The sequence below is a fragment of the Astyanax mexicanus genome, chromosome 14 (genome assembly GCF_023375975.1).
Source record: "Astyanax mexicanus isolate ESR-SI-001 chromosome 14, AstMex3_surface, whole genome shotgun sequence".
Classification (NCBI taxonomy): Eukaryota; Metazoa; Chordata; class Actinopteri; order Characiformes; family Acestrorhamphidae; genus Astyanax; species Astyanax mexicanus.
In genome coordinates, this window is record NC_064421.1 from 17,011,964 (window position 1) to 17,031,284 (window position 19,321).

Genomic DNA, 19,321 nt, shown 5'->3' on the forward strand with positions numbered 1-19,321 from the left:
GTGCCATCTTTATAAAAAAAAAAAAAAAAAAAAAAAAAAAAAAAAAGCCGTATTAAGTCAGTCATTCTGACTAAATTCAGAGAGGCAGTTTTTTCTTGCTGTGTAACACAGTGGGGGTGAAATCTGCTCTTTGACTCATTTATAGGCAATACAAAGGAAAAAGAACGTTGAGTGAACTGCTGCAGTAAAAAAATAAAAAATCACTAATTCAATTACATCATGAGAAAAAGTAGCTCAGTTGGAGCAAACACTCAGCTGTTAAAAGTGCTATCAAGTCAGAAGCAAAACCGCCGCAGTCGTTTCTGAAGGGTGTTTTCCGCATTAATGTTTCCTGCGTCTCCAGCGGTCTCTGGCTTAGATTTGATCAAGTAGCGTCAGTCATCTGTAAATTGCTCATTACCTGTGAATTACACGCCGACCACAACAGCTCTCTCTCCAGATTGGCCGTGAGAGAGCTCCCGACACTCCAGCACCGTTTCTCAGGCGCAAGGTAGCACTTACGACACCCACACAGCGCTGCACATGACGGAAAATTATAACTCTCCGGAGCGGAGTTGTGAAGTCGTATACGTTACGCGAGCAAAATAAGTAGGCATTTCTCAGCTGTAAACAGAACTCCCTGCAAACAAAAACAAAATTAAACGGCCTTTGTATTTCCAAAAAGGATAGAAATTACGCTTATTTAATTCTGCAGTAGAATTATGCGACTTTTTACGAGGAAAATTACACTGACCACAAATTGCGCTCAACAATTCCAATACTTCAGAGCTTGACCACTTTAAAATGGGGCTGCACTGCGATTATAAATATAACTCTTTTACGGCTCTGTTATTACGTACTGAGAAGGGGGAGAGCGGGCCAATCTTGTGGCTGTAGCGCCTGATGGCCTCTCTGATGTGGGCGGGCTGGATGGCACTGCTCTGAGCCTCCGCACCACAGGCTGCTGCACTCTGCAACGGAGAGAGAGAGAGAAAAAACACACACAGCCGATATTATTACTAAATCAAAAACACAGTGGGAGTCAGGCCATTTAACGCACAAACACAGCCAGAGGAGGCCGTCCAGACCCGGCACACACACGATACGTTTCTGAAAGACGTTCAGGATCTGGATTGGCCAAGATGTGCGTAGATTGCCTAAACCTTTAACTGCTCGGACGCGTAAATGCTACGTGTCAGATTGTGCTTTATGTACTGTACTTTCTGCGCAGAGTTAAACTAATATACAGAGCTTTGACAGTAAACGTTAGTTAAACGCTATTCGCTGGATGTGATCGCCTATAATTGCACCGCGTCTCCAGGCGCATTTGGCTTAAGGGAGGAAAGGAACAATCTGACTCAAAAATCGCTGAGACTCTCCGAGGGGGGAAAGAAAAAGAAAAGGAAAAACAGCTTCCCTATTTTGATCCGCGCAATAAATCGCCTGTGGTAAAGTCGACATGGCAGGACATGTGAGAAAGTGTGAGACATGTTCCCTGCCAGTCTTTCCACCCTCAGATGCAGAGACTATCCTAGAGACTGGGATGTAGTTGACTTTATAGAGATGACCACTGAACTTCCCCCTCCATTACTTTAATATACTGTACAGGACATTTCCAGTTTTATTATCTAGAGGAGGAGTTCTCAAACTGTGGTACGTACGTATGCCACTTGCTACATGCACAAAATACACTGCCTGGCCTAAAAAAAAAAAAAAAAAAAAAAAAGGCACAAAAAAGGGTCAAACAATTTAATAATTGGTTGGATCGCCTTTAGCTTTGATTGCAGCACACATGTGGAGTCATGTGGGGAGAGAGAGCGCTATCTACCCACCCGGAGAGAGCAAGACCAATTGTGCTCTTTCTGGGATCCGGCAGCTGATGGCAAGCTACATAAACAGGATTCGAACCAGCGATCAACTAATCATATTGGCAGCGCTTAGCCCACTGGACCACTCAGAGCCCCAAGAAGGAGTATAACTAACCTTAAGAGTTAAGTTATGCCTTGTAGACACTTCAGGTCACAATACTGACCCACACAGTAAACCAAAGAGGTGGTACTTTAATATAGTTTTCGTTTGATCATAGGTGCTACATGCCAGTATTGATCTGGAAGAATCCACGAACTGTGTATGTTAATTAGGGAAAAGTCCACTATCAGGGTAACTGGAATTGGCACAAATAATAGCAAAGTATCGACCAATAAACTTGTTTCGGTATACTATTTTTTAATGGCCTAAAACTATTAATTCAAGTGTTTTTTTTTTTTCTCAAAGAGTATCATACTATTTAATAAATCAGTAGTACATGGCCCTCTTTTATAAGTCCATACTGACCAGCAGACTAAATACTTCTGATCTAGGAAGCATCCCTGACCTATATATATATATATATTTAATAGGAAAGAGAAGGCATCAGGGTCATACAAGGGTCTGGAACTGGCACCAATAATAAAGGACCTGCCCAAAAAACTTGTTTTGGCATACAGAATGTCAGAGGAGACCCCAAAATGTGTTATTAATACCTGTAAAATGATTTTTTTTTAAACCGTTTCCATTTCCTGTTCTCCTGCCAAGAGCCTGACGTTTCAGAAAGCCGTAATCAGCAACATCTAACTGGCTGTTAGAGTCTGACAGAGTAAACACGCCCTATTCCTGCTCCAGAAAATAAGCTCCAGATTTTCCCCAGATCAATAGTCTTTCAAGTGGCTTGTTGTTTTATTCAATTTTCCTGTGAATCCCTTATTTAGATACAGTTACGATGCAGTTAACTGGAGAATGCCACACAGAATGAGAGGAATGTTTCAATAAGCTCACAGGATTAGAATAAAGTCAATAAGATTAACAGGCTGAGGAACGCACTTCTGAGCAATGAGCAATCATCTGTGTGTCCTTCATGTCAATAGAGCCAGCAACAGATAGAAAAACAGATTAAGCAAATTTTTTAAACATTTTAACGTGTCATTTTTTATAGTTTCAGGTCTTTACATTTGTAGACTACATAAAATGATAGTGAGAAAAAAAGACATTGTTAGAAAATGGGTACCAATTTTAAATAAGACTCCTTTATAAAGGGTTTGTAAACAGTTCATAAAAGAGGTTTTAAATAAGCTGTTTCAACACATAAATAAAAAAGGCAACTTTGGCCTGTTTTTTTTTTTTTTTTTTTTTTTTTACCAAATAGGGATTCTAAATTCTTTTATACTGTCAAAGCTCCATTTTTGTGGAACCTTATTTTACTTTACCTTTTCCATCAGTCAGAATTAACATATCTGTTAGTAATTCATTTATATAAATATTCATTTACCTATCAAGATTATTTTTTTAATTATTTGTTTATCTACTAATCATAATATGAAGTACACTAACATATTAATTGACTAAACCGACTTTCTATAATATTTTATTAGATACTGTATACTAAAGCTGACTAATAGAAGAGACAGTGTAAGATAATCATCCAGTAAGATCTGAGATTTAACAGTATAAATGAATGTGGAATTATTTTTTTAGCAAACGACAGGCCACTGTTACCTTTTCTATTATGTTTCTATTGTGTGTAACTACCTAATTAATACTCAATGATGTATTAACTCCTTTATATTTTATTTATAAACACTTTTTATAAAGGAGCCTGATTTAAAGTTTTGTGAAATGATGTAATCACTAGTGTGAAGAAGCTCACTTTCTCACACACCTTCTTTCTCTTGCGCTGTTTGGTCTTGCTGCTGGAGTCCTGGCTGAGGCTGCCGTTGCCCTGGGCCATGGAGTGCAGCTTGCTCTGGTGGCCTGAGCTCAGTGGGCCACTGGGGGTGGATGGAGGCGTGTTCTCTGGAGATTCTGTCTCTCTTTTGGTCGATACAGCCTACAGGTAAACAAACAGATCAGGACATAATTATATTACTGCATTCAAATTTTTTCATAAAAATTGTTAATTTAATTGTGTTGTAAACAAAATGTAAGGAAATGCTGTACAAGAAATTTCTCAAAGGGTATCATACTATTTATGACATAAATCAAAAGTACATGGGCTTTTTATAGGTTTTATAGCGCTCTTTTTATATATGCTATATACTGTATATAATCATGGATCATTCTTATGAGGATTATATGTATTTTTCTGGTTACAGTATTTTTCACACTGTAAGGCGCACTTAAAATCCTTACATTTTCCCCAAAATTGACAATGCGCCTTATAATTCAGTGCTCCTTATGTATGAATGCTACCAGTCCGGTTGTAAACAGGAGTAAAGCCACTAAAAAGCCGCTAAAGTGCAGCATTATACAGGAGTTTCAGTAAAGTTTTTCCAGCACTAAGGCTGGGTGCAGCAGCATTAGCATTAGCCACTAACCGCACCGCTAGCTCTTTCGCTGTTCAGAGGGGAGTATATTAGACTGTAGCCTGCATTTGCAGTGTTAAAACATGCTACGTGGGACCAACAGCTAGATGCTAGCGCCCTGGTTTACCAGAACACTCAGGATTCCTCAGTGTAGCTCTGTCAAGCATTTAAAAAAGCATTTGCTGTTGGTATCTGCGCTGTTGAAAATATTGGAAATCTAAGTTTACTGTTAAAAAAAAACGGAAGCACTTTACTCACCCAAAACATTTTTCAGGAGAGAAATCTGTGTAGATTACTGTGCAACACACTTGTTCCTAACTATTGTCACTTAAAATGCACCTCATGTAGGAAAATAGACCAGAAAATAGTTTTAGTTTATTAATTTAGTTTATTAATAGCGCGCCTTATAACATGGTGTGCCTTATAGTGTGAAAATTACACTACATAATTGATTACATTCAGTGATTACAACTTATAACATTTATTCAGAAAAATAATAAAACAATAAACAAACTCTAAATATAAAAGTAGAAATCCTGTTGGGATTATCACCGCATCACATGAAATTGTTTTATCTATAAACAATGTAATTGTTGCTTTTAGTGACATCACAAAGACAAATGTGACAGTTATGTAAAAAAAAAATGTAATTATCTAAATTTGACCACTTTTTTAATTGCATTATATTCTATCATGAATTTGGCTCCCATGTCAGAATAAAAAAAGATGATATCAATAAAAAGGTCATGCCTAAAGTGAGAGAATATGTTTTTGGGGGATAAATATTGAATGTTTCATGCAGTGGACTATTTCTTTAAATAGTGTAATTGGATCTGTTTCAACCTTTTTTTCTATGGTTATTATGATCATTTTTGATGGCTCTAACATTATAATTTGTGCAGTTCCACACATAATTCACATATTACACTAAATACATGTGTCATGTATATCATTTTCTACAGTAAATGACAGATAATACTGAACACAGTGCTGAGAATTACTAACATCTGCCTCTCATGATCCCAAAGCTTATGGAGGAACTTTCTGCAGGCTGAGTATAAGTATAACATAGGCATAACACAGGAAGTCTGTGCATTGTTTACATTATTCAAAATAACACACAGGAGCTTCATGAAGCCCCCTGGGACCACCCTCGCTGTTGTTCAGTGCAGGGTTACTCTGTCACTTGTCTGTCTCTGTGTGGGACCTGCTTGGTTTAGGTGGGGAATAAAACAACAATAATGGAACCCAGGCTAAAATACTGAGTGTGCTTCCAGAGCTGGAGTGGCCTTGGCTGAGTCTGAATGTGAGAGGGATGAGGTTTTGTGGTCACAGTGACAGAAAAGCCCCTCCGTGGAAGAGATCCCACAGTACAAAACCACCTTGCACAAACTTGGCTGCCCAAACTTGGCTGAAGGTCTAGCCCTAGTAGCAGGGGTGGTTCATGTTCAGCTTGAGTAGAGTTACCGTTTCTCCAGTGGACGAGTGATATATGAAGCGTGCTGATGAACCCACACATAAGCACTGTTACACACTTTAATTAGACAATGCGATTAGCATTGGACATCAATCTACCTGAGCAGCTCCCTCATCTCAATGTCTCAATCTCACCTCCTGTAGCATTATCACCAGTAACACTTCATGGCAATATAAAGAATGAAATGGTAGAGTTGGTATACAGTTAAAAGCCCTGTTTGAGTAATGTTCTAATCCATATTATGGCAAGAACTACTCAACTAAAGTAAAGAAAAAATGCTTTAAGAAATGAAGGTTAGTCAATTCGAAACATTTAAAGGACTTTGAAAGTATCCTCAAGTGCATCAAAAACCATCAAAAACATTATGATAAAACTGGCTCTCATCAGGACCGCCCCAGGAAAGGAAGACCAAGAGATCCCTCTGTTGCACAGGATAAGTCCATCAAAATTTTCAGCCTCAGAAACTGCAAGTAAACCCCCTGATAAGAGTCACTCAAAATGCTTAAAGGTGTCCTTTTACTAAAATCAACCTTTTCTTTTTCTTTGCTGCACATGAAACTCTTCCTCAACCTCCATTGTCTGCAGTAGCTAGTAGCGGCACTTAAACCACGCAGGTAGACACGTTTCGCCAGACAGGAGATAACATAGCTAGGAACAACATGGCAGTTTGTTCCTGTGTTATTTGTGCAAAAATCACATTGGTATTATATGCTTTGTCCAGTTATTCAGAGCTAAGGAACAAATGTTTAGAACTTGTCTATGGAACACCACCAGCGAAGTGTAACTGAGACAGGTGTATTTCCAGAACAGTTCTGCCTACACTAGTTAAAAGTAAAAAATCTTTTCACTTTCTATACCTGTATTACCCACCTCTTTGTAAGTAACTATAGTTTACACAGGATTTCTGGTGATGTTTGCTTTCTACTAGGTCAGTGGCTGAACTGCACTTAGCAAAGACTGTTATTAGTGTAAAACTGTCTTTAATTTAAATTGTTTCTAACTGTTGTCTGTCTTGCTGCGTCACAGTGCTTTAAGCCAATCAGAGGCGATATTTTTGTATGTATGAATATTCATCAGCAAAAGCCAAAATCCTATAGTCCCCAGCTCACATGGCGTTCATTCATACTAGAGACCACAACTAGACATGAGACCTTTGAGACCTTTAAAAAAATTAAAACACTAAATGAGATGATGTGTCCAATTTTTTGTTGTGTAGTGTATACAAAGTCACGTTTCCCACCAGAGAGTACTTTCATGTTTATGATTCACAATCAGGGCAGCTCCGACTGCTCTGGGAGAAGATAGGAGAACTAAAGCTTGGATTACAGACCCCACACACTAAAGAATAATCAGGGAAGATGATCATTTACTGATTTTTTCGATTATCAGGAAGAGCAAATCAACCTCAAAGTTGCCCTGACTATCCTGTACAACAGTCTGGATTTACTCTAGCAGAAAAGGTGTAAAACAGAATAGTTCATGGCTCACCTCAGAACTGGAGCTGTGGTACTGGAAAAAAGTGGCTGAGATGGCATGGCCAAAAGGATCCCCTGTTTTGGGGGTCATGTCTTGTTTAACCAACAGCGCAAGGTCAACGATCTGAAACACAACAGCAGGGTCATCATGAGTAAGAATGTTCCAGAAAAGACTGCCGTTTTTATCTGGCTACTGAAACTCTATATAATACTACCAGAGCGCTGTAGGAGAGATGGGCCTGAGCCTGAGCTGACCCGGGGGTTATTTTCAGCAGCTATTATGAGGTCTGATTTGGTGTTGGTTTTCCGTGTTTATTACAATGAAAAAGGAGATGCTTGAAAAGTAATCGCCAGTCAGAAAATGTCAGATCCACTTCCTAGAAATGAGGCAGTTTGTCATTTTTAGTTTATCTAAGAAACATGAGTGGCGTGTAGTGATGTTATTTCATGCACCAATTTTTTTCTTCTTCTGTCAGTGAAGAGATCAAGAGGGAAGGACTAGAACACCAGTCTCTCGCACAGTCTGACTGATGCATTATACACTTCTATCTCTTGTTTGGTAAGTGCTGTCATTGTTAATGCGTGTAATCTGGAAAATAATTTATTTTAAAGCAAATTCATAATTTACCAAGTTTGGCCCCAATATCCTCCTTTGATTTACTTTTTTTTTACAGAACCTGGTGATGTACAAATGGTTTTATTTAGAAATGTAAACACAGTGTCACGACTGTTGAATTTAGAAGGTAGATTACATTTTATTTATGCTAAAACACAGATTAAATCTCATAACTCTCTCTCTCAGTCACACACACCAATGCTGCCTCTGTGAGACATAAGATTGGCATGTTTTCTCTTATACCTGCTTAATACCATCATTTATCTGTTTTTCATTTAAAGTCGTGTTTAATATTAGAAGCTGTTTCACTGTTTAAACCTCCTATTATCTTTGGGGTCAATTTGACCCCACTCAATGTTTAAAGTCTCTGAAAAAATGGTTAACATTAGTTTTGTGATCCATATTTATTGTCATTCTTAAGTTGATAAAGGCAATAAGTGAAAAAATAAAATGTTTCAATGTTTTAATTTCAATGTATGTTTTATTAAGGCGGTTTAATCTGCATAATACAGAGATTGTTAAAAAAAAGATGGATGCCATGTCGCCGTTCCCATTCATTTAATGAAAACGAAGCAGTAGAGCCTGCTCATTTAAATAAACCCGCCCCTGAGGGCTGCCTCCACAGAGTCTATGGTCCCATCCATACAGTCATTGGTCCCACCCCAGCTAGGTGTAACCCAGCCCTTTTTTTATAACCACAACTTTTTGAATAGAGCTGAAGAACGTTTTAAAAAACGAATTCTGTGTGGATTTGACAATATAAGCAGAGGTTACACTAGCTTTTGTATTTAAATAATGGAGGTAGAATTACAGCATACTGGAAAAATAAATGATTGAAAGTTGTCTGTTTTGTCATTGAAACCTATGGGGATGGGTGGGGTTACACAGCTTTCTGCAACCGAACAGCAGGGGGCGCCCGACCTGTGGTGGCTTCACTTTAGAGAGACGATTCTCTGTCCAGCTATACACAGTCTATGGCATAATATATAAGAAATCTCAATATTTTACACAAATTTGTGTGTAAATTAAAAAAAATAATAATAATAAAAAATAAAAAATACGTACATGATACTAATATAACATTATAATAATGCCAGAACTGCTGACAATTTATCAAATAAACATGAAATATCTGGCAAATAAACTTTGCTAACATGTTTATTTAAATGTAATTAAATTAATTTTCTGGATGTTAAAATAGCTGGGATCATGTCGACCCAGAGAATAAAGGCGCAAGTAAATTTGAAGATAGCAGGAGGAGGGTTAAGCTGTGAGCTGCACTGTGGTTCATTTTCTCCATTAAAGATTATGTGCCTAAGCTTTGTCAAGTTCACTGCTAATGCATTATAGATTAAGATATTTAATAATATAAAATATAATACAAATTTATTATAATAGAAAAAAAGTAATTCTAGCCAGTTTGCAATATGAATCAGATGTATTTGCTTTAAAGAAAATAAGAGCATTTTACCTTCTGATTTATCATAAAACTTATAATTATTACAAGCAGACAGTGAACCTATAGCTTACCTGTGCAACAGTCTCATAGGCCAAATATGACAGAATCTCCATTGATACAGCATTAGGCTTCACATCCAGACTGCTGCAGTCCAGCCACTCCCGAAACTTGGAGGCCTTTTTAGCTTTAAAACAGATAAGTGACTGTTATAGTGATATTATTAATACCATTAATAGCATTTCAAATCAGAAAAGCATTTAAACCCAGCAAGCACAATAAAACAGCCTGCGATCTCACTTAGTCTTCACTAATCCCACTATACACTCCATATACAGATGTTTGCATATGAACCCCTCCGTAGAAACGACAGGTTTTGTTTTCTTTTTCCACTGACCGTGTTAAATTACACAAATAAACAGTAATTGTGCACTACAAAGTGCACACTTGTTTTCACTGTACATGAAAAAAAACATTTAAATCAGCAACACACCATTGACCAGGGGTGCTTGAATATTTGCATACGTATACAGGACTCTAAAAGGAGGTTTTGCATGTTCTCAGCATCTGGTCAGGATGTGCTATAGAGTTAGTCTACTATAGACTCTACTAAAATGAGCTACAGTGACTGCTCGTAAACACATTTAATATAATAGAAAAAAATATACTTTAAACCAGGTTACTTAAGAAAAGTACATAAATTTTTTGATCAGAAGATAAATAATTACAAAATCAAATGATTATGTCTTGTATATTTAAATTGTAGTATGAGATATAGTTATCTAATAGGGGTGTAATGATGCATTGTGGCCAGAATTAGTTTTTTTTTGTAAAAAAGAAAACGTTTCAGAAAACTTGGTTATTTAAGATGCTGAAGCCAAAAAAGAGCATTTTGTTTACAACATTAAACAGAGTTCTTGATAATTACTATTCATTTTTATTGCAGGGGGATAAAGTCATTTTTTAAGGAAATGTGCATTATTTTATGTTGTTTACATTTCAGAAAAATTAACAATGAATTTCCATTTTTTTTAATATCATGATAAAATCGAATCATGAAATCAGTATCGTGAATCAAATTATATTGTGAGCAGAGTGTATCGTTACACCCCTAGTATGTAAGAGCTAAATTATGGCTGCTATAACCTATAGCTTACTAGCATTGTTTAGAACCATCTTTTACAGGGGATATAGAGAGACATATTCACAGACTGACTGAATGCATTATATTTTTGTAGACATAAAAAAATATATTTTAATAGATTTTTGAATTTTAGAGTTATTTTGCATAATTTGATTAATCACCTTCTTTGACTAATAAGAGCTAAAATCAACCAATTAAGATAAATCTAGGAAGTGAATGAATGGACAGAAACACCTGTGTATTATACAATTATTAGTATTATTACTATATAAATAGAGAGCTTGATTTTATCTCATGTATGAAAGTCTTACTGTATATCAGATCGAGTGTTGTTTTTCCTTTAATTATTTTCCTTTAAATTTTTTTAGTAATTTTCAGTATAATTGTATCTAGTTTTCCATAGAAATATGTCTTTTAAAATAACTATATAAGGAAATAAATAAAAGTAAATTTTGCTTGGGGATTAATAATAATAAACTAAGAAGTGTTACATATGTTTTGTGCTGTTCTACAAATCCATTACACTTAAACACACAAAAAATACATTTTAAGTAATTAAAATGACATTAAAACATTTTTTACACCAGCTTCTACTCTTAAGCTATGTTTTTTTTCTAGCATTTGTGTTTAGAGTTAATTTAGAGTTAATATAATTTTGACACATTTCATCACATTAACAGACGAGACAGAATGCAGCCCTCATGCTCGTGTTAGCTGTGCTGTACTGGTTTGAGGCACAGAGTGCGGGGTTACACAGGCCAGCAGCAGTGTGGAGAGACTGGTTATTGGTGAAGCCTGAACCCAGTCAACATGTTATTAGTGCTGGAATGTGGCCTTCACAAACCAGTGGTGGTGTGTTCACATCCCACAGCCATGCTCTTAAACCTCGGAGAGTTCCAAACACACACAGCGAACACCACATACACACAGGAGGGCAACAGCATCAAAGCCCCTTACAATTATATTAAGTGCTGCTGAATGCTTATTTTCATGACTAATGGAAAACTGCCCATTTAAACCCACTGGACGAACCATCATCCACCAGTCTGAATATAAAATGCACTGCTCAGTCTCTGCTGCTTAACCCATCTCTAGTTTACAGTGCCATATGCTAGGTTTACTCTGCTAATAAACAGTGGATTTATTATCTCTAGAGATACATGTTTAAGAACATCTGTCAACAACCTGCCAAAAATTCATTTATGCAATCATTTACATAAATATAGGCAGTGATGTCTGGTGCTTAGTATGTGGTGCTCACCACTTTTTTAACCTAAAACCATTACACCATGTCCTTTCAGGGGCTTTGTACTTCCAGCACATATCTGGAACACATTTATACTATTATTTTGGGTAAATATACAGAGACAAAACTGGCAACAATCTAAGTGCAGTGTTTTTTTTTAGCATATTTAGCCTAGCATCTTTAGTTATAAAAAAAAAAAAAAGCAGACAACAGATATCAAACACGTCTTCTGAAGTATCTGGGGTAAATAATAAATAATATTAATTTAATTTTGTGCAACCTTAATATACCTAAACATTTTCTAGAACATAATTTATTTATAAATAAGTTACATTTTATTATATAAATTTTATATAGATAGGTAAGGCATATTAGGCATATTAGTAATATTATGCATTTGACGGACAGATAAAAAACTGAGAAATAGGAGCACACACTACAGAAATACTTACAAAAACTGAGTTGTCGGCTTTCGCAGAAATCACTGTACTGTGAGGAGTCCATGCTTCTTGTCTGTTTTTCAAGCCTCTGCAGATAAAGAGAGAAAAGACAGTTGACACCACATTACTACTGCAATGAGACGAGTTGTGTTTTTTACAGTTCCGTTCTACGATGCTGAGGTATACTTATACCCCAAGATCAGTGCAAAACTGTAGTTATATCTCAAAAATGTAGTTAAATCTCAGGATGACATGTAAATGATCACAGGTATGGTGTGATTAGACACTGGTTTTGGTCACAAGAAAGTATTAAAAAGGTCCTTATAAAAAGCAGAGAGAACAGGCACATTTAATTTATACTTATCAATGAGATTAATGTACCTTGTTAACATAACGACAGTGCTGTGGAGCGCTGATTATTATTAATACTGTCTAATGTGTGTGGTTAGTTTATTACAACTAAGATAAGTTCTAGACTTAATACAGGCTTTATGTAATCAGTAAACATAGCACTGTGGAGTTTAAAAGAAAAACAAATACATGTTAATGTTAGCCGAGCTAAAGTTACTCTGGCCATGAACTGCCTGTATTGTCATTTAGTCTTAGTTATGTCAATGGATTAAATCAGAGTAGTGTCTAACGTAAATAAACAAACAAAATATATATATATATTTTTTTTGTCACAATTATTCCACAGGTCTTGATGTATTTCCAAAAAAAAACATCCCCAGTCCAAGAAGGAGAAAACACTGACACGGTGGGAAAAGAATGCAGCGAGCTTATCCAACACTGGCAGAACTCTCTAAAGAAAGTCTCTGCTGTTAAGAAGCTAAGATGCACAACACAAAGCCAATGTTTATTCCTTTATTATTGATTAATTCCCTTTATTTTTGATCTTAGAAATCCTAAGTTGAAATAATTTAACTTCATTTATTAAATTATTAATTATTACTTGTGTTATTTATGTCTGTTTTGTGTTTTATTTATTTCTATTTGTGTTTTGGAAATTTGGAAATATATGTTGTAAATTTAAAAATTAAACCAATTCATCATTTATTATTAAATGAAGTGTCTTATTGTCTCTTGTGTATTTTAAATTGCTTTTTAGTCAAGCAAATATATATGTTTTATCCGATTACTCGATTAATCAAATCGAATTTTAGGTAGAGTCCTCTATTACTAAAATAATCGATAGCTGTAGCCCTATTACATTCACACAGATAAAGTTCAATTCAGTTCCATTTGAACAGCTACGTCTTGGAACATTTTTTTTTTCTGTTAGTTTGCAGATTTCACTTATCTGTAACGGCATTTCACTACAGTACAGTATCCTAGCTGAGCACATTCCACAGCTGCACAAATGGAAGAGTGACCAGTGGCTAATTACATTATGTCATGCTGTAAATCCAAACGCACTGCTCTGCACCTGGAGCAATTAAAGAGCGTGCACGTGCATCTACTGCCGAGAACTGCGCTGTGGGGGAATCTCCACTCTCAGTCACAGTCATAGCGGAATTTGCACTGAAGGCGTTGAATCGGCAAGATTAAAAAGTCTCTTCAATGATCAGCGGTGTTCAATCACAACACTGAGAGCAAGACTTTTATTTTACAAGGCAATAAAAGTACAGTAAACGCCAACAATGCTGAGCACACACATTGCGAGATGAACACACCACCCCCTTGTCATGTTAAGACACATAATCCTCCAGCAGTGAAGAGTTATCTACACTTATATCACGGTACAGCCTGGTCACCTGGTAGACGCACTCCCCGCTGACGTCAGCAGCGATTAAGTGCCTGACATAAGGATGAACAATGCGGCTTGCGTCTGAGCAGTCGTGCTGGCGTGAGCTCAGACTGTACAATAGACTCATTCACAGCATCTCTGTTAGGCCTATAATAACGTCCTCCATCAGCTTGCTGTGGGATCTGCAGGAATCAGGTGGGATGCTGTGGTTTTGAGAGAGCATGAGGTCTTGGACTGAGGCAATGCTTTAAGTGTCATATCAAACTCCCTTAAAAATCAACGCAGACACCAGAGACTCACTATTTTACAGTGTTTAAAGTCTTGGTACTCCACTTTCAAACTCAACTTTAGCATTTTTTTTTATTATAAAGCACTGTGGTCCGCTATACTGAATCATACAAAAATCATATTATAACTATAAATGCATCACTTTTTAACTATCAAAAAATCTGTTAACACTTTATCTGAATGATACTTCATCACACACACATACATCCAATAATGCATTTATAAAGCAATAATATAATATTTATGAATAGTTGGTGACAGCACCCATAACATAAGCCATAAATAGGCATCTAAGCTAATCATAAATTAATTAATACATCAAATGAAAATGACATATGCTTCATAACAGTCATAAATGAAGCACATGATCATTACTATAATTTAAGGGCATCAAATTCATTTATAAATCTAAAAATAAATCAATAAATAAAAACTTTAAGTGGCAGTTGACAATCATTGTGATATTTGATATTGTGCATGTATGCTTGTTATGATTTATTTTTTCATGTTATGAGTAATGGGATAAGCTATTCTTTAATATTACAGTATTACACTAATTTCATTACACTGCTACATAAATAAAACATTTCAATGCTAATGTAGGTACCTTTCAAATGAAGTACCAAAAATCGATTTCATGATATTTTATGCTTTATCGTTTTTTTTTTTTTTTTGTATAATAGCTTGTATGTTTGCATTTTAAATGCTTGTACTAAATATTCAGAATTTTAGCATTGTGGCAGCAGTACTTCCCTGATATACTGTAATACTATTTCAAGACCACACTGCCCACCCATATACCTCACACTTGCCAACTGATTTTCGCAGATTTGTATGCTCGTTGGTCATTGTGCACCAAACGACAGGATCATACACTATACATCTTCAACCTGCAGCTAAAGCTAAATAAAACACATTCCTAAACACCCATACCTCACAGTATCTACAAGAATAGTATATATACCATATATAAAGGCAGATGTTGGCTTCTTCACCAGAACATACTGTAGCTGCTTTATCATTTAAGGTGGACTCTACTTTTTTGGCTATAAACTCTGGATCTGTTTAAATTAAGTCAATAACCAGTACATTATACTAGATGGTCAATTTGGGACAGAGTGATTCAGCATACTAAGGTGCTGTCAATATGATTTGTGAAGGACTGGTTTAAAACCAGGATTATGCTGCTATACCATCAGCAGCCGGAGTCTGAGAGAACACATCTGGCCTTGCTCCCTCAGTTTTAGGTAGACCACATCTCCCACATCATTTCCAGTGTGGTGCTGGTCAGCGCAGGCTTCTGTTAGCTGATGTATCAGAGCTGGGTCGCTGCGCTTGCCTCTGAGTGCGCTAACTACACGGTGATGCTGCATCAGAAGCAGTTCGAAAACAGACAGACTCTAACTTAACACATATTGGAGGAGATATGTGCTAGTTTGGGATCATTACTAGTCATAGTGAAGTCCATATGAACGGGAAATTGATCATTTTTAAATGATGCAGCATATATATTATATTCCCACAGAGTCTGCACCCTCTTTGTAAACTACTGAGTCCAACTAACGAAAAAAAAAAAAAAAAACTGCCATACTAAAAACAATTCGACTCAGCCAGACTGAGAATCTGGGCTAAAATCTGAGGTAAAATCGTGAATTGTAACCTCAGCTTTAGCAGCATGGCTACATCGTATCATGACAAGAGCTCTACTGTCTACACTTCAGGTCTTTAAGAGAGCAGCAAGCTGCAGTGAACCCCCTTAATAGCGAGCAAACAGATTTTACTCTAGCTTTACAACCGAACGTGTTAAGTTGCAGGTCAGACCTGTAATTAGACATTTCCTCATCCTGGACCCATTTCAACCATTCACAAAGCATCCATACCAGCTTTGTAGCAGGGTGTGCGCAGTTTAAAAAAAAAAAAAAAAAAAAAAAAAAAAAAAAAAAAAAAAAAGAAAAGAGGGGCTTATATGGTTTATAGTCTCCCCCAAACCTCTTTTCCAACCTGTGTGTGTGCGCTAATGTTTTAATGTTTTTTCTTTTTTTTTTCTCCTTTCTTCAACAGAGTGACGGGTCCCCAGACTGAAGTCAGGAGGAGAGAGGGAGAGAGAGAGAGAGAGAGAGAGAGAGAGAGAGGGAGGCAGGCATCTCAGCCTCAGGACAGTCCGACATCCCGGCTCAGGGGCACGGCGCCCGAAGCGAGGAGGTCGAGATCACTTTCAGCCCACCCAAACCAACCGGAGCCTTTTTATTTAGTTAGCTGGCAGTCGTTGGAAATTCCATCTTTGAAAATACATATTAATGATGCCGAGCGCCGGCGCTCGCCCTGCCTGCCGCACAGCGCTGGAACTGTGATTTCTATTAGTGTCGTTAAGAGGCGAGCAGAGGGCTCGTTTGCAGTGCAGTGGGGGAATTCACAGCAGCCTTGGTGTCTGCGCTCGGCTCCAAATTGGGCCGGGAGCGATACGAGACTGGAGCCGCTGAACTTAAATAACTCTTGTCAAGCAGTCAGCCAGAGACAGGAGAAATGTTATGACTGTGGCTTTATTGACTGAAAAGCGCGGCAGGGGGATTTCGCATTTGAATACTATGTTTAGCCGTTGATTAAATCAAAACTTTGACCCACCTGCTAATAGCCAGATTATACCCACAACTGAGGCCGAGCTATATGATTGGACATTGACTAATATTTGATTTGGAGAGCCTGTGCTTTCATTTCGTGCCAGTGTGGTCTGGATGAAGAGAATCTCAATTTGTACTTTTGGTAGCCTTGAGACTTCCACCGGCCAGAACCCAAAATATATTTTGGACATCCAGCAAAAGCCAGTGTGTGGTTAACTTTATAAAAAACAAATAATAATAATAATTCAGATCCTCCTTAGTGTGTGAGGAGCCTGCCTGGGGTGTCTAAGAGATCTAAGAGTAATAAGCAAACATGCATCTCTAAAGCCTTTCAGACTACATATATATATTTTTTCTCTATCAAACACCTCCATGGTTGCTTAAGAGTTACTCAGGCACTGCTTCAGCATTAAGAGCCTTGTGAAGCCTCGTGAAGAGTTCAGGAGTGAGCGGTCTGGATGTTACTGGTGTGAGTCACTTGGGCTGCTTTTAATGGGCCTTACCAAAACAGTCTTAGAGTGAAGAGAATTGAATAAGGCACCTGATGCTACTTACAGCACCGAAGAGACCACAGAATAATATCGTAAAGCACCACGCTTAATCTAGACAGTGTGAGACGGAAGGAATCAACTTCTTAAAACTAAACCTAAAACCATTACAGCTTCACATCACGTCACATTACGTTTTTACGCTTTTAAACCAAAAAGTTTTACTCTTTTAAATTGAAAGCAGTAGTATTCTTACTTCCTACTTAAATGAATGATAACAGTGTCCTGCCACAACCATCCCTGCAATTACTAATACAGTATGTTCATATTTACATCAATTTATTTATATTAACCTACATTAAAACAAGGTCAGTAGGGCAGTGGTAGATCAGCAATTAGAGCACTAGGCCATTAATGACAAGGTGGTATGTTTACTATCCAGGTTTGGTGGGCCATCAGTGTTTGTTGGGCACCAGAACAAGGTTAGTGAGTGTGTGTGTGTGTGTATGTTCACTACATGAATGGGGAGGCCAAATTCCATCTATATCCAGAACAAGTACATGGTGTTTATGGTTGCCATGTTTTTCTTTTAAGTACTCTTCCACGTACTTGGTGCAGTTGCACATTTTCACCAGAGAGGTCTCGAATCCTGAAAATCTGTGGACTGTCCCTTTAAGTCATTTTATAAAGAAAATAAGCAAGAAAAAGAATGGCTTTAAAGCCCATGCTTTATGTACTGCCTTAATTACAAAGCAAATGAATTGTTTACGCCATTTTTCTTTGTTCAACAAATAAAACCTCAGCAACTACACACAACAAGAAAGAGAGAGCAATTTAAGACTGAATTCAAAAGTTCTAATAAGCTTCTTCAATCACATGAAAGCGACAAAAAAAAAAAAAAAAAGTTTACACTGGCTTTTCGGAAATGTCTAAAAAAAAAAACAAACAAAAAAAAAAAACGTATTTGCGGAATTTAAAAAAATACGCTTCCCCAGAGTCCCGAAAATAGAAGCCTCTAGAGACTGCTGTCATCATGGCATTAAGGCCAAAACAATGCGGATCCCACACAACATGACAAAGAGACTTTTAAGCATTCCCATCTGAACTGGCCAGGAAAATAACAGATTGTCAAGAGATCTTAGAAGGTCCTTGAGAAGATTGATGGTCTGCCTGAGGAAATACAATCCACATACCACTGACAAAAGAAAAGGCCATCGCAGTCTGATCAGGAGTACGAGTGAGAGAGCGAGAGAGTGAGAGAGCGAGCGGCTAAATTATAACCCTGTCTGACCTGATGCATGGCAGCGCTGGCTCAACACATGTGCCTTTAGAGGACTGGACATCTACCAAGCGTTTGACCCGTGAGCTGTGGGTTTGGAAATCCCGTGAAATAATGTCCATGGTATTTACACAAGTGTTGTAATATATTTACATCACCAGGAAACCTTTGGAGAGTAAATGGAGGAGAGAGCAGACGCCTTTGAAAAAGGGTCATTTACCGTAAATAGGAACTACATTCAAAAAATCTTAGGGAGTCGTGGAGAAATGAGTGGAGCACAGAGATGCATCATTTCAACAGAGGAGGAAGTTAAAATTAATTCCAGTTGTCATCCTTTTGAAAGAAAAGGTAAAAAAAAACAAAAAAAAAAACTTTTTTTTTGTCTGTACTCCATCACAGATTAATGTTAATCTGTTTTATTCAATTAGAGATACCTTTTCATAGGTGTGTGTCTGTGTTATAATTAATTACATTTTGCCAAATGATTTATTATTATTATTAATAATAATAATAATAATAATAATAATAATAATAATAATAATAATAGTTTTAATAATAGACATTAATGGACATTAAATGTAATTAATTTTATATTAATAGGGTTAATCACATAAATAAATTGTATAAATAATTGCATTAATCTCAACAATGTTCTGTGTTAAAAAAAATAATAAAATGCTGTTATGTTCCTGTATTTTTTTAGAGGGAGTGCAAGAGAGAGAGGGGTAGTG

General features: G+C 36.9%; 1 protein-coding gene across 7 annotated transcripts in view; it reads right to left on the reverse strand.

Annotated features, from left to right (window-relative positions):
• The window catches only part of supt3h (SPT3 homolog, SAGA and STAGA complex component), a 152,920-nt gene that overhangs the window by 16,019 nt on the left and 117,580 nt on the right, over nucleotides 1-19,321 (reverse strand). For 6 of the 7 annotated variants that reach the window (XM_049463557.1, XM_022673032.2, XM_022673038.2 and 3 more), the window contains 5 exons: nucleotides 12,183-12,258; nucleotides 9,415-9,527; nucleotides 7,282-7,392; nucleotides 3,674-3,841; nucleotides 840-950 (listed from right to left, as the gene is read on the reverse strand). In XM_049463557.1, the coding sequence (XP_049319514.1) occupies nucleotides 840-950; nucleotides 3,674-3,841; nucleotides 7,282-7,392; nucleotides 9,415-9,527; nucleotides 12,183-12,258 (579 nt within the window). The remainder of the gene's footprint in view (nucleotides 1-839; nucleotides 951-3,673; nucleotides 3,842-7,281; nucleotides 7,393-9,414; nucleotides 9,528-12,182; nucleotides 12,259-19,321) is intronic. The other variant, XM_022673039.2, reaches the window with a different exon arrangement.